This window comes from Schistocerca cancellata, chromosome 4 (genome assembly GCF_023864275.1).
Source record: "Schistocerca cancellata isolate TAMUIC-IGC-003103 chromosome 4, iqSchCanc2.1, whole genome shotgun sequence".
Lineage (NCBI taxonomy): Eukaryota > Metazoa > Arthropoda > Insecta > Orthoptera > Acrididae > Schistocerca > Schistocerca cancellata.
Window position 1 is genome coordinate 211,188,734 of NC_064629.1, and position 26,465 is coordinate 211,215,198.

A 26,465-nucleotide genomic window follows, 5' to 3' on the forward strand; every position below is an offset into this window, starting at 1 on the left:
CTGTGTACCAACCGGACTTCTAATCTGGAACCCTGCCTGCCAAGTAAGTGTCCTGCTCAGTTTTGATCTGTAAGAATGTTTCAAAACAGAGCACATTCCGCTGCAGAGTGAATGACTCATTCTGGACCCATGAAACTATGCATTATAAGCAATCAAATCAAGGATTCGCTGAGTATGTTCCAGGGTGTTGCCAACTAAGCTACTTTGATCAAAACTCAAAATTTAAAGATAATGCGAACTGAAAAACAATGCTGAAGCATTTCCTAGCTGGCAGTGTCCCAAACAATTCCTGGTGACCAGAATGGGCAATGAAGAATGCACATCCACTGTGTTGCAAGAAAGGCTAGGACATGTCACATAAAATGTTTGGGGAGCAGCTTTGATAATATAGTAACATGAACATACTGAAAAAAGTGGATAATTTAAGCCTCTTTACCTTCTGTTACAAGCACTCAAAATTCTTACACAAGGGAGCAGTGAAAGTGAGAACTGTAGAGTCAAATAACTGAGGTCTCCACACTGTCTTTTCTGTGTGCTTCCTCCTGGCATGTGCTCATTTCACAAGATGCAGCCTATGCCCACAGGAATGAATCCCGAGTCTTACGAGCTGACATATAAGATACATTGTATAAGTGCCCAATGCTACTGTTGAGATACTACATATTTAAAGTTGATAGCAGAACAAAAGGGTCTACAATGCAGAATACAAAACCCAATAACTAACTTGGGAAAAGGCCGGCCTACTTGTGCTAAAACTTCACAAATCCTGCATATGAGAAGGGTCCAGTAATCCAAACAATGAAAAGAAGATAGGCTTTCAAGATATGTAGCATATTTTATTTATGGGTGAAAAGCAAACAAATTGCATTTCATTCCAGTAACATACATGTTATTCAACACCCACTGATCTTAGTCATCAGACAATACTGTAGCAGAATTTCAGTCTTCGAATTACTGTTGAACCTTCCTATTTTTAGTATCATCCTCATGGACATCAAATGAATGCTAACATTTCTTCCACTGTTTTCCCTCTGGGACAAATTTATTACCATGATAACAAGTTTCCATTAGCCATGTGCATGTAAATTTTCTTTGAACCATCTGAAGTACAATATTGCATGCTGCTTCTGTCACAGTTCTGCAGATTCAACAGGGATTCTCTGTCACAAACAAAAATTCTTACACTTTATACACAATACCCTTCATTTGAGTCCCAGTATCTTGGAAATGGGCGATATTAAACCAAAAACAAACTGAACAGAATGCAGCGAACAAATATGAGAAAAATCAACTGTACCAAACAGTAGACACACAAAAGACAATCATTCACAACAGCATCACAGTTGTACTGATGGCATATGTGTGAAACAGGCACTTGCACACCATGTACAAAGGAATATGGTAGCCATCACTTCCGTACAATGCTACTCAGAATGGTTGCAGCAGAAAATACACTGTGGCTGCACAGTATTAAGTCATCAGTTAAGCTAAAGGCTTCTCACCACCTTTAATAGAAGAGGGAAAGAGTGGGAGAACAGTTATTTGCACTACAGCCATCACTTTCACTGTTCCTTAGCACTGTTGCCAATACTGTCTAAGACATCCAATAAAGCCATCTACCTCTCAGACTACAATATAAACATCAGATAAGGAGATGCATTTTTTTTATCTAGTAATCTGGAGATCTGGATTCTGGAGACCACTGTGTACAGCAAGATTTTGCTTTGTCATTATGGATTGACTGTAGCTCAGTGACTGAGTAGATATGGTACAGGCAACAAATCCAAAGATTTGGGTTCAATCCCATGTCAAGTCTTACACCTTTCCTGTCACTGCTTTCTCCTTTGACAATGCATTGTGTATGTGAAAAATGCTAACTAGCTGCCTAGTTTCAATTCCACATGATGGAAGACCGTATCATCCAATAGGACCCCTCACACGGACACTCATGACTATGCCATTTAGGGTCCATGCAGATGCCATCTCATGAACCAGACACATGTGTATTTAAGATTCCGGTCAGATGCATCCTGTACCTGCATGCCAGTACATTTTGACAACGTGCATGCAACAGAAATGCAGCAATGCATGGCATGTGACATTCTCACACAGGATCTTCTCAGTTGCCTACAGTACATGAAACGATTGTTGTGCACTCTCCCACAGATTCTTGCCAGGAACCTGCAGTATGTGACGTGATCATGAGATTCCCAATGCTGGATGAAGAAAGAAACTGAAGAAAATTTGTGACAGAAAGTTAAGTGGAAGGTCTCTCTCTTATATTTTTGTACCATCTTTGTTGTACTACGATTTGCTTTTCTTTACCATTGATCAAGAGCTGCCAGTGTGAGGTATTGTAACATGTATGCTTCTGTGAGTGAGGGTAAATCTCTTGCTGAGTGAGAATGATGAATATGGTATTGACCAAAAAGGAATTGATGAAGTCAATGAGTACACAACTGATGGTGGGGTAGTCTTTGATGATATCCAATATCATATCACACTGTTCATTCTTTAATAGTTTCAATAGTTAACTGTCTCATAACTAATCAAAGGGATAAGATTGTGACAATACCTGTACTTATACCCACAGAACCACATCTTTTATTTATGTTCATACTGGTAACTGCAGTACCTACTGCTGCAGTAGAAGTGATGGAACTCCACACAGTTGCACATACTTGGGTGCGAGTTGCACCATTTACATATGGCTCTTCCAGGTGTCACTCTTGCATGCCGTGTTACACACAGATAAGAACTTGTACCTAAACTTCTCTCTACGTACCTGAATGTTACAGTTCAACTCACAGTCTGGCACAAATGAAGATATGTCTCACTCAGTTTCATTGTTAAAATTGTTCGTCTGAGGGGTCTCTAAAGCCTAGTAAAACACTGTTGTGTACTATCTGAACTATACACAATATACAGACTTAGTGGACTACAAAAAGGTAGCTATCAATAATCCTTTGGATCTGAAGGTGGATTCAGTGAGTTTTGCAACTACTAAGTTAGGGCAATCTCAGCATGTAAGGTTATGCCAGGGTAATTGCAGAAGTCAAAGGCACACACTTTCCATTATACTCCAAAAACCAATGCCTGACCACATCCACAAAATTCATTATTTTAGTTTATACATGTCACATAGTATTGCACATTTACTAGGCATACCGATTTCTTTAAGGGGGTAGGACGTCAAATGGGTCGACTTGGAGCAGGAGAGGCACCACAGGGCATTTTAATTTCCACTGTGTATCCTTTCACAAATAAATTCTTACAACTTTGTCAGCATGACCAAGAAGGATTCAAAATTCACATTCATAGCAATGAAAGTTCAAAAACATAACCAAATAATTTTTTTAAAAATAGAAAATTTCATAATTTTTTCACTTACTATTGGCTGCATTTGTTGCTATAGGTACACTTTTCTTTATAAGTAAGAGAGATTCTTCGATGAATTTTGCACAGCATACAAACCATACTTACAGGTGTATGAAACTCTAGAATTTATTTAATTTATGGAAAAATGAATGAGCTGTTACATTTTTAACTTCATGCTTAGAAGAAATTCAAATTTTATAATTATTTATCTCATCTTTTACCACAGATTTTAATAGATTTGGAAAATTCTAGAGTTTTGCATTAAGGAGTTTGTGTTTAACAAGCAGTGCAAAATTCGTGGAAGAATCTCTCTTACTTATGAAGAAAAGTGTACCTATAGCAACAAATTAAGCGAATAGTAAGTGAAAAAAATCATGAAATTTCGCATGTAAAAAAAAATTATTTCCTTATGTTTTTGAGCTTTTACTGCTACGAGTGTGAATCCTGAACCCTTCCTGGTCATGCTGACACAGTTTTATGAATTTATTTGTAAAAGTATAGACAGTGGAATTTAAAATGTTCTGTGGTCTCTCTCCTGCTCCAAGTCGGCCCATTTGACGTCCTACCCACCTTACGATATAGACATTCTGTCACACAGTAAAAGCCCCAATGATGGCCCCTTTCTCAGTATCTATGAACTGTGGATTCATACCAAAGCAGCCTGGCTGGAGATGCTCCAGAACCATTCAGGTAAATCCCTCTGTACGGGAGATATAAAACAGTTCATATGACCTTGCAAAAGCAACTGATTGTATTGATCTGAACAAGTACGAACAAGCATCTGATTATATTGACCTGAAGAAGTACAAACCAGTCACTTTGTTACTATGGATCACAATCAAAATCCAGTGACACATCAATCAAAAGCACAGCTAATTAAATCTGCAATAAAATTTCTGATCACTTTTCAAGATATTACAATAAATTATGCATCTTCATCAATAACTGTTGAGCAGGTTGAGCAAAAGCAAAATGCACACATGCAAGGCTGCTGTAATTTTTCTTATTTTGGTGATAAGTGTCCACATTATCTTCTTCTGTAAGATTGTTGACTATTATTCTCTATAATTAATGAAAACAAACACTCGGGTAAAAAATATTAACTGCATATAAATGTGCAGTAGCGGTAACATGCAGTCCATGTGCTCATGTAGCCTGTAGACAACTGTTTAAACAACTAGGCATACAAACAAGAATCTCTGATACTCACCAATATGAAACACATTATTATACTAAAATAAACATGATAGCTCAAAACTCTCACTGAACCACTTACCCGATTTCTACTTGAAACTGAAACTTTTTAAAATTACTGATTTTAATGTATGAATTTTTCTAATTCTCTTCCTATTCAGTTTTTTGTTTTCTCAAGGTAGCCACAATAAACAGATAAACAACATTTAAAAACTGAGACAGGCTTGTTCTGTGAATAAGAAATGAAGATATGCTTACTGGTACTAAGATTAATATCATGCTGAAGAGTTGATGGGTCACAGGTATATGGCAAAGAAATATCCTCATCATCCCGCTCCTCTTCTGGATTTAATAAAAATGAATTTACCACTTTGTCAGGTGTGACAAAGAGATCTTTAGATTCATCTTCAAAAAACCTGAAAAGCGAATTAGTCTTCATTAGGGCTGTTTAATGTAAATAATGAGCGAATATTTTTTGCAGCAAACATTTTCTGACAGCTTAGCCGAGAACACTTCACTGAGTAACTTTGTGAGGTGACAAGGACCTGCCTGTGGTGGACTCAGCAATTTGATATCAGTTATAAATTATCTTTATCTATAATACAACAACAACACATTTAATTTACCATGCCCTGTGCCATTCATGCAATTTAAAATGTCGTATCCACATAAAATATGGTTTCACTATAAGAATGATCTGTATCTTCACACACTGTATCTGCACCCACTCTCTCTTTCAGAAAAAAAAAAAAAAACAACCACCACTTGACTTGAACTGCTTAGATGACTCGGTCATCCTGTATACCTCATTTCAGAGCAACAAACGAGACTGCTGTAACAGTCCTGTATGTTACTGGCTGGTATTCCTTCATGGCTGATCATGTATGTGAGGAATGTGGAGATAAAGAACAGAACATATATGCTTCTGTGTAAAGTGAAGAAGCTCAAGCATCTGCAAAACCTTGGCAAGACTTCCAGCTTCCTGGGACACGGGCTGCTTCCGACTAAATATGTGGCACCCACATTTGGCCAGGCTGGATATGAGAGACTTTTTAGGGCGGACTAGACGACAGTAATTGTAGTAGAGATACTGTTGTTTATTGGTAGGATGAACGTGAATATGTTTTATGAAGATCAATGAAGGAGGACATGGTGAAATTAGTGGGACAGAAAGTGTTGATGTTCTGGAAGAATGAGGTTAGTGTCTGAACCTCTCATTAACTGCTGTGTAATCATTCATGGCAGTGCCCTCGTGCCATGGTGGCGGCCGTGGGAAACACTGTGGCATAGCTGGCAGCAGGCATATTTGAAATTGCAGTCGACCAGATAATGGCTGATACTGCACAATCATGCAAAATGTGTTGCACGCATACATTCATGCTGTTATTCTCAAATTACTAGATCCGGATCTGAAAACAGTTTTGTCTACTGTAGAATTTCTAAGATTGGTGTACACAACTGAAGTTAATTCTGAGTCTCCATCTATTTCTCTTGTTCAGAGTGTACAAGTGACACAATCTAAAGTGAATAAAAACAAGGATCAGAAACATCAGAACCATATGAGGAAATCTTGTCCTCACTCTTTTTCTAGGCATGATAAACAAGGTCATTCTTATCATAATTCAAAGTGTCTCCAGGGTGGTAAGCATGATCATATACAGGCCATATGTTTACTGCATTGCAATTCACAGTGCCAGTCTATCGTGAGGCAACAGTGTAGCTCTCAGCAAGTACATGTCATTGAGTCCAGACAACCATGGATGGCACCTACTCAGGCAGAATATTTCCGCTCTGTAGAAGACTCCTGCTGTAGTCCACAGACAGATGAACAAGTTGTTTTTCCAGTCAATGGTGGCTCAAAGACAAGGTTTTAATAAGGCACAGGAGCATCAGTTTCCCTCATCAATAAGGACACTTATGAAATAATTGGTAGCCCATATTTACAGAAACTGACTTTTGTTTGTCTGCATATAACGGATATGAAATACCAGTACTTGACATTTGCAGTTCGCCATAAGTTTAGGTGAAGTTACAAAATATGTTTCATTTCATTTACTATGTTCTAGAAACAGTGCAAACATTTTTTGTTTAGACTTGTCTGACTTGTTCAATATGTGTGTACAAGACTGTGTTACAACTCAGTATTTCAGTGTGTCACACTGTTTCTGACTTGTGTAGAAAGTACAGTGAACAGTTTGAACCAGGACTAGGAAGAGTTAAGGATTTTGATGCACGCATTACTGTTAAAAAACATTCCACAGCCATGATTTCTTCATGCTAGACCTGTCTCCCATGCAATATGGGAGCAGGCTTCTCACAAACTGCAGTGATGGAAAGACAACGGGGCGATATAACCTGTTTCTGCGAGTCAATGGGCATCCCCATTGGTCATTCTCAAAAAGCCATCATGAGATTTATACTTGCGTACCGATTTCAAAGCCACAGAAAACACACAAACTGTTGTGGATTCACTTCCTCTTCCACTACTAGAGGAATCAATGGACAGATTAGGACAGAGCAGATTCTTTTTCAAGACTGATTTATGCGAGGCATACTTACAGACAAGCAGTCCAAGCAATATTTTGTGATCAACACTCACCTGAGTTCGTTCCAGTTTGGAAGCACCTCAGTTGCTACTGTATTTCAGTGGTTCACAGACCAATTAATAGCCAAAGTCCCTTCATGTACAAACTATCTGGACAACATTGTCGTCACCAGATTACATGCCTCCTGAACATGTCACAAATTTAGACTGTTTGTTTTAAGTTCTTTCTGCAGCTGGCAAAAGTGTAACAAGGAAATGAAGAACTTTAATACTTAGAACATGTTATAAATGCACATGGCATTCACCTGCTAATTCACACTTGTCTGTGAATAAAGATCTCCCGGTGCCCTGTAATGTGAAGGAGCTCCACTCTTTTATACAGAAGATTATATATTACATTAAGTTTATTGCAAATGCTGGGCAAATTGCAGCTTTGCTAAACCGGCTGCAATGGAAAGGTGTTCTTTTGTGGCCCCAACAACTATGGGACCCATTCAGCAGTTAAAGGATGAATTGTTAAGTCTATGTCATCATTGTCATCTGATTCATTTTGATCTAGTTAAGCCTGTTGTGTTAGCTATGCATGCATCACCTTACAGGACTGGAGCTGTGCTCTCCCGTAGAATTGGTTCATCTGATAAACCTATTGCTTTTGCCTCGAAAACTCTCAACGAAGTATAGTGAAATTACAGATAATTTGAAAAAGAGGCTCTCTCCATTATTTATGTTGTTACCAAGTTTCACTAATATTTGTATGGTCAGACGTTCTAACTGATTGCAGATAATCAGCCTTTAACAGCTTTGTTCAATCCTTGCAAGCCTCTCCCACCATAGACAGTACAAAAACTGCAACATTGGGCTCTGTTACTGTGTAATTATCAATACAAGTTGTTATAAATGCCCACTGCACAACATACAGCGATTGCTCATCTTCATTACGAGTTGGTACCAACATGGCATTTGCATCTTCTGAGGAGTCATGTTAGCAAACTGACACTCAGAATATTGAAATTCTTCAAAATTTTCCTCTCGACTTTCAGCATAATGTTGGAGCAACTGCTTGTGACCAAACTCTTCAGGTTATTTTGCAATATGTCTGCCATGGGTGGCCACACAGTTTGAAAGAAAGGTGAAGGCTGTACCCACAGATGGAATAGTTTACAATGCATTGAAGTCTGCCTCCCCTCCCCAGCACTTTAAAGAGAAGACCCAAAAGTACACAAAATTTCAGAACCCATCTAACACTGGCATCATTGTCAGACAGGATTGTGGACAGATCTCCAGCCAAACCAATGGCTGTTTATGTACCACACATGTAGCCAAAATATGCTGAATCAAAAGTGGCACATCACAAATTTCACAGAGTGGCGGATCATCCTGCTGGAGGAGGGAACTGTTAAAAGGCTTTGTCCTATGTGCAGTCTGGTGAGCAGCACTTCCTTCCATTGGCGAGATTGGCATGGCGTCCATCATCATGCCTGCGTGGTCAATTTGAGTGACTGCAGTTTGTTCTCCACCACCTCCAAACATTCAGTTTCCCAATGATGCATGATCAACTGTCAGATAATGAGATGATGGCCTCCAAGGGTATGGCATATTGACAGACAACACCATCCCTACATACTTCTTTGGCTGATTTGTTGGATATGTCATTTCTCTGTACCCTGATGTGTCTAGGTACCCAGCAGAAGACCAACACCTCGTCAGTGTATTGTAGATGAGGTAAGGGGTCATAGACGAGCTGAAAAAAACTGGTCTACCGGATACATCTGGTGGACCACTTGTAGCGCACTGAGCGAGTCGTCATAGACTAGAAACCTTGTATTGTAACGTCTGTGAATCCATTCCAATGCCACCATAATACCAGCATCATAGTATGTAGACTGTTCTGGAAGGTGCACTTTGAAAACACCTCATCGAAAACAACTGAGGGCATTCTGTTGCTGGGATCCATCCATAAAAACAATGACAAAGTATGTACTTAAAATTGAAGTAACCAAGAGTTGTAAAAACTTAATATTGAGTACAATTTCTCTTCCACAGCATCAAGCTCAAAATCACTTTGGGCCTCTAAAGGCACCAATTTGTTCCATCCTTGGCAATGCATTCAGAGGACTGAAACTATCAAGTAGCACATATCCTGAATGGTTTGGTTGCATGGGACTGATTCCTAGAGAGCCACTCAAAGGTGTTGGATTGCTGCGCTGAATGCCAATGACAGACCATTTTGAGATTTTCAGGGCCTGTTGAGTCAGATAGAGGCATGGTGAAATCCAGAACGGTGGTTCACCTGCCTCTGCACACAGACTCTGAACTGTGCTGGTCCGATAGGGCCCACACGATATTCGAATGGCCTCATGATGGACAGTGTCTAAAATCTTGAGGTAGGAAACACAGGCTGACCCACAGACCACACTGCCAAAACCAAAATGTGATCTGAGAAATCCCCTATGAAGCTGCAGGAGACAAGACCTGTCAGCTCACTTTGCCTTTCCACTACGGCATTTCAAAATATTCAGTGATTTGAAGTAGGTGTTTCAGGTGGTGGGACACAATTACCTAAAAATGTAAAATATTATGAGCTCTGGTAGCTTAAAACTTCAACGAGTGTGGTTAAAATTAACACTCTTAGTCTTCTCTAGTGAAAATCTAAAACCTGTTTTATTTGTCCAAGCTTCCAGCCTCCTGATGGTCATCTGTACTTACCTCATTGTCTTCGTAAGACTGGAGGAAGGGTAGAAGATTGCTAAGTCATCCACAAACACACAGCATTTAACAGGGCTTCTGACAACAGAGGATATTTCATTAATAGCAATTGCAAGCCATATGACTGAGTACATTGCCTTAGAGGACCTCATTCTCCTGAACGCAGCAATCTGACATGGCATCACCAACATGATATCAAAGGCACCTGTCCTGCAGGAAGGATTGGATAAAAAGAGGCAGATATTCATGTAGTCCCCACTCATGAAGCTGGCGAAGGACATCTTATCTCTAAGTCGTGACACACTTTTTCGAGGTAAAGAAATACACGTACCAAATAGTTTCAGCGTAAGATGAATTCCTGTATCGCAATTTCCAGTAGAATTAAGTTATCAAGTACTGAACAGTAACACCTGTAATTGCACCGGGAGCAGTACAGGTAACTTTGAGATTTGAGGAGCCAGACGAGGCAGTGGATGGCCGTGTGCCCAAGAGTCTTACCAGTATAACTGGTAAGGGCTACACTCCAATAACTGCTAGGATCGGTTTGACCCTTGCCTGGTTTCCATAATGGAATTAATATTGCCTCCTTCCAAGTTGTGGGGTACTGCCCATCACACCAGGTCTGCTTGAAATAAGATAGGAACTTTCCTTTGGCCTTCAGGGCACAGATAACGGAGCATCAGATAATGAATCTGATCATGTATGGGAGCAGTGTCCCTGGGCACTGACAGAGCTGATTACAATTCCCATGTATAGAATGGAAAATTCTAAACCACCTCATTATACAAGAAGTAGTGAAGGCTCGTCATCCCACAGTCCTACAGAACACCTGGAATGCAGGAGTTTGTGAACCTATAGCATGATGCAGGAAACATGTAAGCAACTTTTTTTTATTGAAACAATTATTAGTAATTCTGTCAACTTTGTGGCTAAAACAATCCTTCATTTGCACTGATTAGTTTCAGACATGACTTCCATTATCAAACCATCATTTATAAACAAATTACAGCAGTTGTGACCAACTACTTTTATAATAAACAATTTCACATGTGGAGAACATATCTTGCTTTTATACACAGACAGATAATTTCATTGTAAGAACACTAACAACCAGTGTACTTGGAAATAGCCACAATCTGCAATCATGAACATGTACAAACTCACCTACAACATATTATCAGTGCTTCTTGCCAAACAGCACTAGTACAACTGATACATGACATTGCAGCAACTTAGAAGTATATATGCCAGGAGTCACTAGTAGAAGGATGAGATCCTATGCACCCTCTAAGGTACGATCTGCCAGCTGCCTTAAAATGGTATTGTTAGCTAGCATTAACCAAATAATCAATTTAGTTCTTAAAACCTACCACTAATTACAGTCTACAAATAAAACATAAAACTGTAATGCCTATCTGCAACTCAACACCTTCACTATATGGTGAGTAGCAACTATCCTTTTCATAATATTGTTGAATAGAGCATAAAATGCTCATCACATACAGTGGCATAAAACAATATCTAGATTAAATATACAGAACCATACTACTGTGTACCTGTAATCAAGTAACAGAATGCTTAAAACATACCAAATAAGTCTCCTGTAGCAAAAAAAAGTCAGTGACTATGGAATGCCACCTTACCACATAAATTGTACTCCCAAAGAAACCTCTTACCCAGATTAAAAGCTATTGTCAAATCACAGTTGACTGTCATTCATAGTTTACGACTGAAAACTGACGCATCGGTAGCATAACACCTGTCATCAACATTAGGTGTCAGTTTTTGATGTGTACAAATTTACATTATTGATGGAACATTCCCTATCGCCAGTCGATTTATTTATATACCTTAAATGACTTCGTTGTCTAAATATAAAACCCAGAATAAAATTTCAGTGATAAAGCTTCCAACCACTTTTACACAGCATTACTACTTTTTTAAAATTAGTCTGGTATCAAATAACAGTGGCCACACAACACTGACCTAATGAAAATGAATGTAAAATTTTATTTTCTTTTTCACATATAAAAGTGCAATGGCTGACTATTCTTATTTGAGTCACACAGTCTAATCAGTAAGTCACTAAAAAGCTATTATTAACACACTGTCACATATGGAAGTCTTGAAACTCAAATTGATCACTAGACCCGTAAGACCTTGGCCATATTGGACTCCTTTTTTGAAACCAGCAAAATATTCATCATATTTTAAAGTCCAACTGTTCATTAAGCAGCTTATCTGGCTCTTATTCTTGCTCTCATACATCTCAAGTTCCTCTAAAATTTCAAACTTTAAGCCTTTAGGGGCAATATTCTATATCTTCATTGTCTTCTTTATGCTACCAGCTACGTAATCCTCATTATGTAAATGCTGGACAAAAGCAATTCTGTTAGCAAAATTGACATGCTCCTTGAACCTGGGTGTGAAGTATCTACCTGTCTGGCTGGATTACAATTTATCACTTCTATTAATTGAAATGTGGAATCTGCGATAAAATTTACATCAGCCAGATGGGTATATGTTTCAAAAGCCAAGATCAAAGAGCATACTGATTCTGCTAACAGGATGGTTTTTGTTCAACATTTGGGCAATGAGGGTCACGTCGACAGTAGCATAGAGAAGATGAAGATACTGCAAGTTACCCTTAAAGATTGAAATTTTAGAGGAACTTGGGATTTATAAGAACAAGATAAAGGGGCTCGATAACTTGCTTAATGAACAGTCAGACTTTAAATACAATGGATATTTTGCTTTCTTTTTTTTTTTTTTTTTTTTTTTTTTTTTTTTTTTTTTTTTTCCAAAACAGTAGGCTATCATGGCCAACATTTTCTGGGTGTAATGATCAGTTTGGGTTGCATACGACAGTGTATGTATAGTTAAGGCTTTTTAGTGACTTACTGAGGTGAATGTGAATCAAGTAAGGATCAGTTTAAGTTCCACTGCAACAAAGAAGGCCCTATGGATGCAAAGGCTAGCGATGATTGTACCAAGAGGTCAGAGGGAACATTAAATGGTGCTCGGCTCTCCAGTTCATCCATTTGGATATCAATATCCTCGAAAGTAAAATCACAATCAAAAAGGGAGAGTGCTCATCAATCCAAAAGTTTAGCTGCTACTTTCTTCGATTTCGAAGAACTTTTTGTGTGATTCTCCCCCCCCCCCCCCCCCTTACTTATAGGAGAAGTTTCCTGCGTGGGTAGAGACAACTGCTTAGTGGGCTTCTGATGGTGTGCAGCTGCATGTGGCTGAGGTCTCACATCTGGTGTTGACGGCTTCTGAATGATTTTGGTTTAAAGTGTGGCTTATCCCCTCATAAGTACAATGACAAATGACTGATACAATGACAAGTGACTGAATCTGTGGTCTGGGGCAGAGTGGAGGCATCACACTGAGCAACTGGTTTCCTAAGTGCCAATGCAAAAGAAGTAGCAAATACCCGAGGCTGAATACATCTGAAAGCTTTTATAGCTTCACCATACGGAATGTGTGTCTTCAAGAGAAGTTGCCCACTAGAGACTGTCTTGCCTGAAGAGCCATTCATCTCATCAGCACGTTGCACACCTTGAGGTTGGGGTTTTTTTTTTTATGGAAGTGTGTACCTTACCCACACTCCAGGTGTTGAAGCCAAGGGCCCAACTCTCCGAAACACACAAAATTCCATCATCGTGCTTAACAGTGGTCTCTGAAATATGCCCAGAGTTTTCAGTAGAAGACACCTGGCACTGCTGGCAAGTCCCCAGTGTCGCCATGCCCATATCCAACCACAGCTTGTGGAGCTCCCTGGGAACACACAGCCCTCTCTTCCCTATGTTGTGGGACACACTGTATCAGGCCCCTCTGTTCAGATCTGTCTGGCTTGGGAAGCTTGCCAGTAGCTATGCTACTGCCGGCATAACACTTAGCTTCACTGAGGTGCACAAACGCTCCCATCTGGCACTGAGGGTGCCAATGATAATGCAGTACCACCCCCCCCCCCACCCTCCCTTGGGAGGTGGTGACATAAGAGGGAAATGGTTAGCGTCTTGGAAATGGGAGGGTAGACTGAGGGCAGTAAGTTTACAGTGTTCATCCAGTGTTCATCTAGAACAACAGAGATTAATTCAGTAGAGATATAGTAATCAGGCAGAATCGGGATGGCTTATCTTCTAGATCTTGGACGTGTCTATGAATTGGGCATCTGTAGAGTGGTGGGAGTGAGTGGGGAGGAAGATGCCGAAGGGAAGTCTTGTCAAAGGCCTGAGGCTATGAGAAATGACAAAGTCTTGCTGAAATTTGGTGCCAGGCTGGAAAAAAGAAAAATATACAGAGAAGGCATATTTGTTTGTATGCTAATAGTCAGGTCCATAAAAATATACGTAGATACAGGGAAATAATGAGATGATTCCTTTCTGTGAATTGTAATGCAGAGTCTGTAATTGTGGTTTTATATACACAGGTCACAGGAATTTACATTACACTTTTCCTTGGGTTCTATTGCGTGTTTTATTTTGTACCATAAATTATCCAAAAATCTAGGTTTTCCAGTAACCCTGTTTCTCTTTTTATTAACAGTCTTCTTCATATCTGTGGTAGATTATTTCCTCATGCATGGTCCACTGCTGTGAAATATTTACTGCTTATGGTGGTTCTTGTAGGTATCAGCAATAATGGTTTATGTATGTATCAGCAACAGTATAAAAAAGAGGCTGTTCAATTCCAGTACATTTAACTACATGTACAACACATTGTTGAATTTGAAATATTAGTAATGTAAAATTAGACTGCGCAATTCTTAATATTGTAGAAGGGGTCTTTCATATTTAGTAAATTGTTCTTAATGACATATATACCTTGTACTAATTATATGCAGGAGTTTGAACTTCTTGTTTTTAAAGATATAAAATGTGCAATGAAAAGAATGGGCATACCCTCCAAGTCTCTAACCTATGGAACACTGTTTTTTGTAAACTAAATTTCTCTAAATGGGGACTTTCTGGATATTTCATTGAGCTTATGATAAAGTTTGTCTGCTGATGTGCTTTCAGAGGTAGCCTTTTGCTTAACCAACTTCAGTTTGATTTTGTTGTTGACTTTGTAACAGTGCACATTTGTGATTAATGTAGAAGAGGTGTCTTCCTTCCCAATAGACAAAATATACATGGGCATATCACTACAAATCTTCTGAAAAAGGTTTCCAACTACGTAATATTATTTTCTTTGATGAATTCCTCACTTTTGTGTATGTAGCCATATGCTTGCATTGTCACTAAAACATTGCCTTTCCATCTGCTTTAGGCCTTATTGCTTGGCTGCTGCTTCCTATTCATATCTTCCCTATGCTGATCTTGAGGTAATTTACTGTTTTTTTTTTTAACATTCCATTTCTAACAACTTATTCCTATTGTGGCCCACCACAATGTTTGCATTTGTATGAAGTCTTGCTACATCAGATCTATTTCTCTGTAGCTTCTATTATTTGTTATACAGTGTTCTGTTTACTCTGTTTGCATTGCAATGAATTAGTTTCTTGCTATATGTGTTACACGTCTTAAAAATCTAGTAAATAATGTAAATTATTTCGACTGCAATCCACATACAAGGACACATACTACTGGCTACTGTTAAATATAACATTAGCAGTTGTTTGTTTCACATGTGTCTTACTTTATATAACTTTTCTCCTTGTTTATCCACAGATGCCCTGCTTTTTGTTTGATTAATTTTTTAGAAGCTAATTTCACTATTATGTAGTATGCAATGAGATTACAGTAACAACACTATTTATTGTACTGGATGATTCAAAAAGAATGAACAGATTTCAATTGTTTATTCCTGACAAACTATGAAAGATAGAAACACAGTGCACCTGTCACTGGATAGAGGAAGGTTCAAACTTTTGTGTTTGCACAGACAATATATTGTACACTCAACATCAGCATCATGCCTTGCTCAAGAAACATTGAAATGGTAGTCCATTTCATTCCACATGCCAATCAACATATCCATGTTTAAAAACTTAACTTCAACCATTCGATTTCTCAGCTCCTTAAGAGTAGCTGCCATGGGTGGGACAAAGACACTTATGTAACCCTACAGAAAAAAATAAAATAATATCAGAAAGTGTGAAGTCTACTGACCTGGGAGGCCAAAAGCAATGAACAAAATCATGTTGTCTACCTCTTCCAATGCAACATTGCGGGGTGGTGGTGTTAAGATACTGCTGCACCTCAAGGTGAAAGTGAGGGAGGGCATTGTTTTACACAAAAATGGTATCACTGAAATCTTCATGAAGTTGTGGAAAGTACCAATTTTGCGATATTTCCAGGTATGAAATTAATGTTAGTTTCCTACACAAAAAGAAAGAAGTTCAGAAACTCTGTGGACAGAAATGACACAAAACACATTCAGTTTCAGCGATTCCCTCATGTTCAATGATGATGCCAGGATTTTATGACCTCCAAATTCTTACATTATGACAGTTTACTTTACCCGTTAGACGAAAAGTCTATTTGTCCATAAAGATGAGTCATTCGGAAAAAGTGCCCCCTGCCATATTCTGGATAACTGAAATGCAAAATTTGCACCTTCTGTTAAGGTCACCAGGACCCAATTGCTGCAGTAACTGCAACTTGTAAGGCTTCACGCGCAGGCATCATTTCAATTCACACCACATCATTGTTTGAGGGAGTTGCAGCTCCTGGCTTGCATACCTTGTGGACTTCTGACAGCTGTGTGTAAACACATCTCAGATACGCTGGGCATTTTCACCAAACATGCGTGGCTGACCAGTCCTATTGCCTTTGCAGATGCAGCCAACTTCTAATAATTTTGTATGCCAGTCATAAATCTACTTGTACAGAGGCGGCTTCTTGCTGAATTGATGGCGGAACATTTGTTGCAATTGGGCAATGGCATGACTTCATACAAATCCAAATGCATAAAATGATTCTTCTTATGGTGTATTCACCATGTCGCTACAAAAAAAAAAAAAAAAACTAACAGCACAGCTGTGTCAAAACTTTGAACCTTCCCCTATCCAGTAACATGCACAATGTATTTCTATCTTTTATAGTTTGTCTGTAATAAACAATTGAAATCTTTTTTGTATCAACTGGTATTTAAAATATGGGATAATAATGACTATACCGACGGCCTCAGCAGTTTAGTCCCATAGGAACTTACCACAAATTTCCAATAATGACTATGTTGAAACAACTTTGACATATGTGCAAATTATATTTATAAAAAGATCTTCTGATGGTACCTGTACCATCTCTGTACTAAAGATTTTACTGTTAAGCTAAAGAAACTGAAAATTATGGTTTAACATCCTGTTGAAGTTATTAAACACAAAGCAGAAATTCAGACAGGGCAAGGATGGAGAAGGAAATCTGTCATGTCCTTTGAAACAAAATAAAAAGCAGAAGCAAAATTATTGGCATTTGAAAGAAGATTAGGATTTAACAGCCTACTGACAGAGTCAATAGAGACTGAGCACACATTTTAATTGGGGGAGGATGGAGAAGAAATCAGCTACTTCCATTTCAAAGCAACCATCACAGCATTTGCCTGGCAATTTACGGAAATCACAAAAAATGAAAACCCGGATGGCTGAGCAGAGATTTGAAACACTGTTCATGCAAATGTGAGTCAAGTCTTTCCACTGTATGACCTTTCTCAAACTTGGATTAAAATTTTGAAGAAAAAAAAATACTATTCCTATTCAGACAATAACCACAGTCATCAATACTGCAAATCCAAGGGAGGATTACAAATTACAGTTACTTGTACCTTTCCTTCAGAATTAGTTTTTCTTATACATCACCGCAACTTCAGCACTCTATCCTGAAACACTCAGCAGCCCCACTTTTATTAGTACTGAAATTAACAAATTAATCACATTCGTTACTCTGTTTTTCCTCCAACTAGCTCCCTTATTTCTCCAGCATGTAGGTTTTAGGCTTCAAGGACTTCGGTCACATGGATACTGTCACTGAAATCATATTTTAACAACGCATTTTTCACAAAAAGAGATTTAATTTTCTTTATAAGGTTTTAATCTACATTGCACATGGTACTTCTTAATACACCACTATAAAATCTTATCTCCATTTCATACACATATGGTGCCCGAGAACTAGTTTTAGGGCTCTGTGGAAGCTGTAAGTAATATTATATGTTTTCCTGTTCTCATACATTCTCTAATACAGCACTATCTAGGAGACTGGGAGATATTTATTTACTGAACTCTGAACTGGTTCTATGCGGTGACTTTCTATTTCTTATCATTGAGTATGCTTCAGTTCCCTGATGTGTCTCATCATTTCCACACATTCAAGCAAGAATTCCTATACATGTGACTACCATTTTGAAAGGAATCTCTCCACAATCAAACTACAGTTTCCCAGTAACCTTAGGAAAGGGCTTCAGCCCATCACATCTTTTACAAATGTCTGAAGCTACGTAATGGTTTCGTTTCATTTCATTTCATCTTGCATCAGGGGTGACCAAGGATTTGGCTCCTGAGCCATGCCCTGGCACAAGTGCCACAGAGCTAAACCAGGCTGGCATATTTCCCCCACCACCACACTACACTGTCTGGCAGTGTGGAGGGGGAAGAAGGGGCAACTGCAAACGTGCTGCATTTGAATGGTAGTGCAGTTGCACAACATATGACTTAATTTTATATTTCATACTTCTCAATAACACAGACCAAAAACAAAACAAATCTTCAGAATTACTTGATTGTTTTTGAAGCACTGAAGACATGTTCCAATTTTTATCTGGCTCAAACTGTAGGTATATGGACAGATGCAGACAATTTCACAGATTTTCGAACTCAGGTTGCCATATAATCAGGACGTATTTAGTTTTGTAATCGAAAAAACTTCTTTCATACAGATGTTGATTGAAATATTGTAGCACTTTTGGAACCCCATCATGGAGATGTGGAAACTCTACCTTAGGAAAGCAATTTGTATGTCCTAGATTGTTTTAACATTAAAGGTATTTGTCTTTGAAACAGTAATTGCTTTGAGATCAAACAGTTACTTCTGCACATGCACAGCCCCACTTTCAAATGACATGGTAAATGGTCGTGCAAACGGTTTGAAAATGTAAGATTGGCAGTGTCCTCAAAACGTTCAGGAAACTATCTTTGTAATTCTTTCAAGGCTGCAATAAATTATTCAAACCTCACATCTTCCTTAATGCCAGTGAGCTTAGGGAACTGGACTGCCTTTGTCAAATCTTATCTCTTCTACAAAAGTATTTTCTTTTTAAATACATCCCCATCAAATCAGAAAGAAGTTACCTTGCCATGTCTTCTGTAAGCAGTGTTCAGTCAAGCTGACTTAAAATGCGAGGTCTGCAATCCATTCCATACATTCTAATTTTCGTTACTGCACTCTTTTGTCATTCATAAATTCAACAATACTAAGTTTTAAATTGAAAAATTATTCCAAACATGCCCCTTGACTTGACAAATGTACAGTGCAGTGATAAATGAAGCCTCCATGCTTTTTGTTCAGTTTCACTGAAAACGACTGCAACTGACAATGGAATAATATGTGTGAATTCCGAAATTTTACTGTTTGTATCACCAATTTCTTTACGTACTTCATACCTGCAAATCTAGCACAAAGTGTTTCTTGATGTAGAGAACAATGAATACCATTTGTCAATCATTGCAATTTTTGGTTGTTTAATTGTCAACTAAATATTTAAATTCTTTCTGCACAATATTGATTGTAATGTAGTTTCTTAGTAAATATACGACATCCATCGCTTATGAAAATTGAGAATTCTCATCCCTCTCTTCTGTCACTGTTATTCATTTTTAAAGGACTGTGATGACAAATGACTAGACTCTCTCTTTTTGTGCAAACAGCCACTGGACGTGTGAACGTCCTCATACCACAAACAATAGCGAAGGGTAAACAGCACTGAGACCTCGATTCTGCCAAACACTGAGATTTTTGCTGACCAAAAACTATCATACTGCAATGCTACATGAAATTTCGCGCTGTTCTGGGTATTTCCAAGGACCGCGCAAAACCAAGTGGCAGGCCAGACCCTGGCCCACCCAAGGCCTGCACATTCAGTCCGCCAAGCTGTGGCTGGCCCTGTCTTACACTGTTATTCCTATCTATTTATGGAACATCACTGACTATTTTGAAGTAGTGGTTCAGTCTCTAAATATTTACACTTAGTATGTAGGCATGCTACTCCTATTTTGAGTTAAAGGTTTTCCTGTCTATTCCATTGTTATTTATGTACTGTTCAATTTTTACTTTTTCATTGCATTACCACCACACTGTCAAAGATGTTACTTTCTGTATGTTTCTACTTCAGTCTAGACATGTCACTTCTCTTCCAATGTTGTTTGCAAACACTGTAACTTCTTTGGTGATAATACTCAGTAAATGTCTGAAGATGGCCTTCTAAGCCGAAAACCGGTTAACAATAAAATTAATATTTTAGAACAAAAGCAAACTGGTGCTTTTCATTTATTATAATGTTGTTCTACCAAGAACTGACAGAAGATTCTGTTAACATGACTGCTAAATCATGAAATTCTTTGTGCATATGCTGTAATGCTGTTCAACAAAAAACGTTTGGTGCCCAACGATTATGCAGTGGAGTAACGGGTGAAAATTACCATCCTTCTCCTCGAAAAAGCACTGAAATTCCATTCATTTTCAAACGCTTGTGACAAATACGTCACCAGACTGATTCTTTGTGTATGTCCCACAGCAATAGCTACTGGACCTTTGAACTTCCTTTAAACCAAGAGCAAATAGCAAGAGAGAAACCGCACTGCCACTATAATTCTCCTGAATTGAATGTTGTGCTAACCAAAAAATGTTGCACCAAATGTCAGAAGAAACATTGTAGTATTGCACTGTTAAATTTAAATGATATGCCAAGAAGAGCTGAGCAACACTGAGATGGACTTAAGAAGCAGATATGTACCAAGCAATGTTGAGACAGGTTAGGTTAGGTTAGTGGTGTTTAACGTCCCGTCGACAACGAGGTCATTAGAGACGGAGCGCAAACTCGGGTTAGGGAAGGATGGGGAAGGAAATCGGCCGTGCCCTTTCAAAGGAACCATCCCGGCATTTGCCTGAAACGATTTAGGGAAATCACGGAAAACCTAAATCAGGATGGCCGGAGACGGGATTGAACCGTCGTCCTCCCGAATGCGAGTCCAGTGTGCTAACCACTGCGCCACCTCGCTCGGTATACAATGTTGAGACAGGACGACAAACTCCACGACATAAGCGTGCAGCACTTTGGACAGATGAAGTTTTGATTAACTGAATCCTTTCCCTTACAGATTATGATTGAAACTGGCTTTTCTTTGAATGCTACAAATATCTGCTATGGTCTAGTACTTGTGTTCTTGATGTCACTGCGGCTGCTTTCATTTAGAGCTTCTATGACCTTCTGTACAATCTAGATAAACCTTCATCATCTCCACAGACTGATGACTACACCCTCAAGTTAACCACATTAAGAAGTCAGTAGAAGTGCCTTTCAGTATGTGTAGTAGCTTCTTTGTTTCTAGAGATGGCTACTTGTTCTCTCTCACACGCATGGTAGGGGACAGGAGAGGACGGGAGGGAGAACTGGTTCTTGAAAGAAACTATTAAACTTTGATAAGGCAAGACAAAACACGAAGTTAATACTTGGAAATGGCTTCTTGAGCTGCTTTTTCAGTCTCAGGATCCAATGTCTCATCAAAAATTACGCTCTCACTTTCATCAAAATCACGGGATATCAATGATGATATATCAGTTTCTCTGTTGACATCAGCTCTCGTTTTTCCCTGAAAAAGTTAATTTAGTTAATTAGCTAATTTTCTTGTATGCTTTCATTAACTTACTCTATATAAATTCTATGACTCACAGTGCTTTTGAAAAGAGAAGGGCTGCATACTGGATATCTCAGTCTGTCCACATAGCTGATATAGAATGGATTTCTAATGGAACGATCAAATGAGGTTCTTGAAAAATCCTCTGAGGAACAGCCAGTAATTTCTGCACATCCACTGTCTTCTGAGGGACTGCTCAGGTCTTTAGTTTGTGAATATTTATTCATCTCTTGGACCATGCCAAACCTAAAAGTAATCAACCATTGGCATTCTTCATAACATTCCATAATATTTCAGGAGTCTTGACAGTTAAGACAACACACACTCAAACAAAATAAAAATAAATAAAAAGAATAACCGTCATTCTTAATTGGGAAACACAAATTCAAAGTGAAATCTTTGATATACATATTTTTTCATATTTACTAATAAACTATTTACCAGGACGTGGACAACAGGAGCTTTGAAAAACAATATGAGAAATGGATGCCAATAAAATGCTTATTTATAATGAAGAAGCTGCAGCTGTCAACACATTGCATATCTGATGCCACTGACACAATAACCATTTGCTTCATTACACACACTTATCACAGTGGCAATGAGAAATTCTAAATACCTTATTTCATACTGGAAGGCAATACTTTGCCTTCACAGACAGTTTCAATTGATTTACAGATAAGTAAAATAGATTTTTCAATGTAAGAAGAATGAAAGAGAGACCGAAATTTGATATTAAGCTAAGGCATCTTTGATACTTTGTAAGTGACTGCAAGACATAATTCATCTAACTATCACAATCAAATTCAAGCTGTCATAAATGAAACTAAGAAGCTTGTAATTGAAATATTACTGTATCTCATTGCTACCTATCAGAACCCCTCGGAGAGCATTAAAGATAAACACCAGTCCTAATTGTCCAATTGTAAAGTGACCTGTTTCCAAATTACATACAAAAATAAACACTATTTCAGTATACATATAATTTGAAAACAATGCTTTGCTGATTAACATTGTTCTTATGTGAGAAACATAATATAAATGTGAAATAAATACTGTAACTAATCGAAATAAATTTAGCACATGGTCAGGATGTACCTGTAAACCTATCAGTATAAAATTACTACAGCAAATTAAATAGAACATATAAATAAAGCATGTTAACTGAATCTCCGATATATGTTAGCACTAAAATTTAGGCACTAGTTGATTTGTTATAAACAAATTTAGAAATGTAATTGTTACCTGTAACATAATTAGTCAGAAAATGTTATATTAACTCGTAACTAAGTTGAAAACAGGTTCACCTTGTTCAGCACTGAGATTGTAAATTTTTATCAATGTGTAGCTCATATTCGGTTTAACTTTTAATTTTAATTTTACATAAAATTGTAATTTTCATTGTACGTAATTGTAAACAAAAATATAAATAGAGGTCACGCAGGCACCTTGGGGCACTCGTTTTTTGGCTAGGGTTGCGAGCAAATGTATTGTAGGCTCACTCGTTTGTTGATTGTTGTGAACTCTGTGTCATTTGATGTCAACTTTGGGTACATGTGATGGAACCAGTACAGTGCACCAGGCTCGGACACCAGAGTCCTGAAAATATATTGGTATTAAAACTGCACTGTATTTTGTAATTTATTTGGGAGTCTTCCGCAATCCTTTTCATAGGCTGCACAGCGGCGAGACATGAATCCAGGAATTTTACAAAACCCCAAGAACTAAACAACTCTCAATGTTGGTAGAATTGACGTGAAAACAACAGCGCATCGGCTGGGCATTTCACTCAAAACATTTGCAACGCGGAGATGGGAAAATATAAACATCTCAAAATAATATGCAAATAATTGTTGGGGTAGCAATCGGGCTTCACATTGATACAGGGAAGGAGCAGAGCCTATCAAAAAAAGAAGTGTAATTTCATCTACATTTAAAAACAACAAACAAGCTCGAGCACCTAAAACTGAATGTAACTGATTTTAAGATAAAGAAATAGTTTATGTTTTTGAACCCACAGTCATGCTTATGTGTACAGTGAATGTCTGAAGGTTAATGAATCTAGGGAATATAAAAGAATATGTCACACAAGTCTTAAGAGATATTAATTGACCAAAAGCTAAACATTTACTTGAAACAATATGTTAGTACATTAAATACCCACAAAATCATCCTTCCCAGAACAGATACTGCTGGTTTGGGCTACACTCTTCCCTTCCTCATTATTAATGTGGCACCACAATGAGCTGATTGAAACATTGTGGAATGGAAAAATATGCGCATTTTGCCATGTGTAACATGTGGATACGCATCCTTTTCAGTGTATCAGCACAGTAGTAGTCCAGAACTAAAAGCGACAGTAATCACAGTATCTAGAACTTTGCTATGAGCTGTTCCATACCATTGCATTTTAATGACTTCATAGAAACTTTACATTTCATCTGCAATGACGAATAAGGGAAATTTATGTCCCATAACCCCACCCTCAAGCAACCACTCAATAAATCAAGCACAAAATTTAGCGCAAAACTCAATGCAAGATGCTTTTAACAGTATCCACAATGATACTTCCAGGGAAATGTATGACAATATGTCAACAGCTATCTTGATAAGTATGACTTTGTAAGTATTACGTGTGTTAATACATTGTTTCAAGCAAATGTTCAGTTCTGGCCAATTAATATCTCATTTGTGGTTCTTGCAACTTTTGCCTCTGTTGTCTGTAGAGTCATTTACTTACAAACATCTACTGTACACAAATGGTAGGTTTTATAGATATATGAACACGATGGATGGTACAACACATACATCCACATACTTAATCATTTTAATTCTATTTTAGCTCTTCAAGCTAATGATCCTCCCTACTGAGTCATATTTAACGAAGTATGAGGGTGGGCAAGCATGTATGCTTTTACGCCACCAAATTTGCTCTCATTATATTCATTAAAGGCTAAGAAGGCAGGAGGAACCAGTTGTGTGGAACATAGGCAACGTATCAAATACCACAGTTCAAGACACAAGTTCGTGACTTGTAGAAAATAAACTTATACTACATCACACGAAGACTCAGTTTTTACAGTTTCTAAGACACAATTCAACTAAAACTGAAATTGGGTTACACAGAACGGGCATATGATAAGTGAGTCTGAAAAACTCAAATTTCCATGTTGCAAATAGACAGTAAGCTGTTGTAGAGAGCCAAAGTTCAGAATATTATTCACTAACTTAATGCTGCTCTATATTTACTGTTAGAACTGTGTCTAAAATAAATGGTAGTCCAATACAAAAATTAATCTCTTTGCTTGTTTTCATTTGATTATGACATATGGTATTATATTCTGGGATAGCTCTTCCATTCACAAAGGGTATTTTTGGCTCAGAAACAGGTAGTTTGAGCAATATGTGGTGTAAACTCTTGAGTTTCTTGTCGACTCCTGTTCAGAAGTCTGGGAATTCTGTCATTGGCCTCTCAATATGTATTTTCTTTAATGTCATTTGCTGTTAATAATATTAGCTTGTTCCCAAGAATTAGTAGCTTTCACACAGTTAATACTATGCAGGAATGCAATCTGCATTTGGATCACACCTCCATGACTTTTGTAGAAGTGCATGCAGCATTCTGCTGCGTCCATCTTCATTAAGTTGTCATATGAACTATCAAGTCTTTAATTCCGCCAATATTATGAGAAGGAAAGCTGCCACTCACCATATAGCGGAGACACTGAGTCACAGATAGGCACAACAAAAAGACACTCACAATTATAGCTTTCGGCCATTAAGACCTTCAAACACACACACACACACACACACACACACACACACACACACACACACACACACACGACTACAGTCCCAGGCAACTGAAACCACACTGTGAGCAGCAGCACCAGTGCATTATGGGAGTGGCAATTGGGTGGCGGTAAGGAGGAGGCTGGAGCAGGGAGGGGGAGGGATAGTATGGTGGGCACGGCGGACAGCAAAGTGCTGCAGATTAGACTGAGGGCAGGGGAGAGGTCGGGGGGAGTGGGGGAGTGGGGGGGGGGGGTTGGTAGCTGAAAGGGAATGAACTGAAAAGACTGATTGGTTGGTTGGTTGGTTTAAAGGCAGGAGAAGGGACCAAACTACGACGTCATTGGTCCCTTGTTCCTAATAAAACAATGCCACAAGTGTGAGAATTAAATGGACGAAACAAATAACACAAAACGGAAGGAAAGGAAAAGCCACAAGAATGAAGGGAAGGCAACAAACACTACAAGGAACAAAAGAGACCAAGAAAACAACAGAGACACTAGAAACAGAAGAGAGTAAAACATGAAAGCAGATTACAGTGGCTGGCCAACCATGAGAATAAAAAGGGAAAGCAAGCCACTCTGCAACACATTAAAACCTCCACCCTAAAAGCAGTAAGGTGGAGGACAAAGAGGGACAAAGGACATGCGCTAAAACCTACATAGAAGTATAAAACCTACTCTCACGGATAAAACGTAAAACTGAAGCTGCTGTGGAGGCACTGTCGCCCAACACCGGAGGGAAAGTTAAATGTCTGCCGCAGAGCGGCTAAAAGCGGGCAGTCCAGCAAGAGATGGATGACTGTCATTTGGGAGCTATAGCGACACTGAGGTGGGACCTCGCGATGGAGTACGTAACCATGCATTAGCCACGTATGGCCAATGCGGAGTCGGCAGAGAACAACTTATTCCCTGCGAGAGGCCTGCATGGAAGACTTCCACAAATTCACAGTCTCCTTAATGACACGCAGTTTGTTGTGCGTGCTGTTATGCC

The 26,465-nt window shown here is 38.5% G+C and overlaps 1 protein-coding gene across 3 annotated transcripts in view; it reads right to left on the reverse strand.

Annotated features, from left to right (window-relative positions):
* The window catches only part of LOC126184728 (uncharacterized), a 171,079-nt gene that overhangs the window by 77,339 nt on the left and 67,275 nt on the right, over positions 1 to 26,465 (reverse strand). For all 3 annotated transcript variants that reach the window (XM_049927265.1, XM_049927263.1, XM_049927262.1), the window contains 3 exons: positions 21,716 to 21,926; positions 21,496 to 21,635; positions 4,831 to 4,988 (listed from right to left, as the gene is read on the reverse strand). In XM_049927265.1, coding sequence (XP_049783222.1) covers positions 4,831 to 4,988; positions 21,496 to 21,635; positions 21,716 to 21,919 — 502 coding nt within the window. In that variant the 5' untranslated portion in view covers positions 21,920 to 21,926. The remainder of the gene's footprint in view (positions 1 to 4,830; positions 4,989 to 21,495; positions 21,636 to 21,715; positions 21,927 to 26,465) is intronic.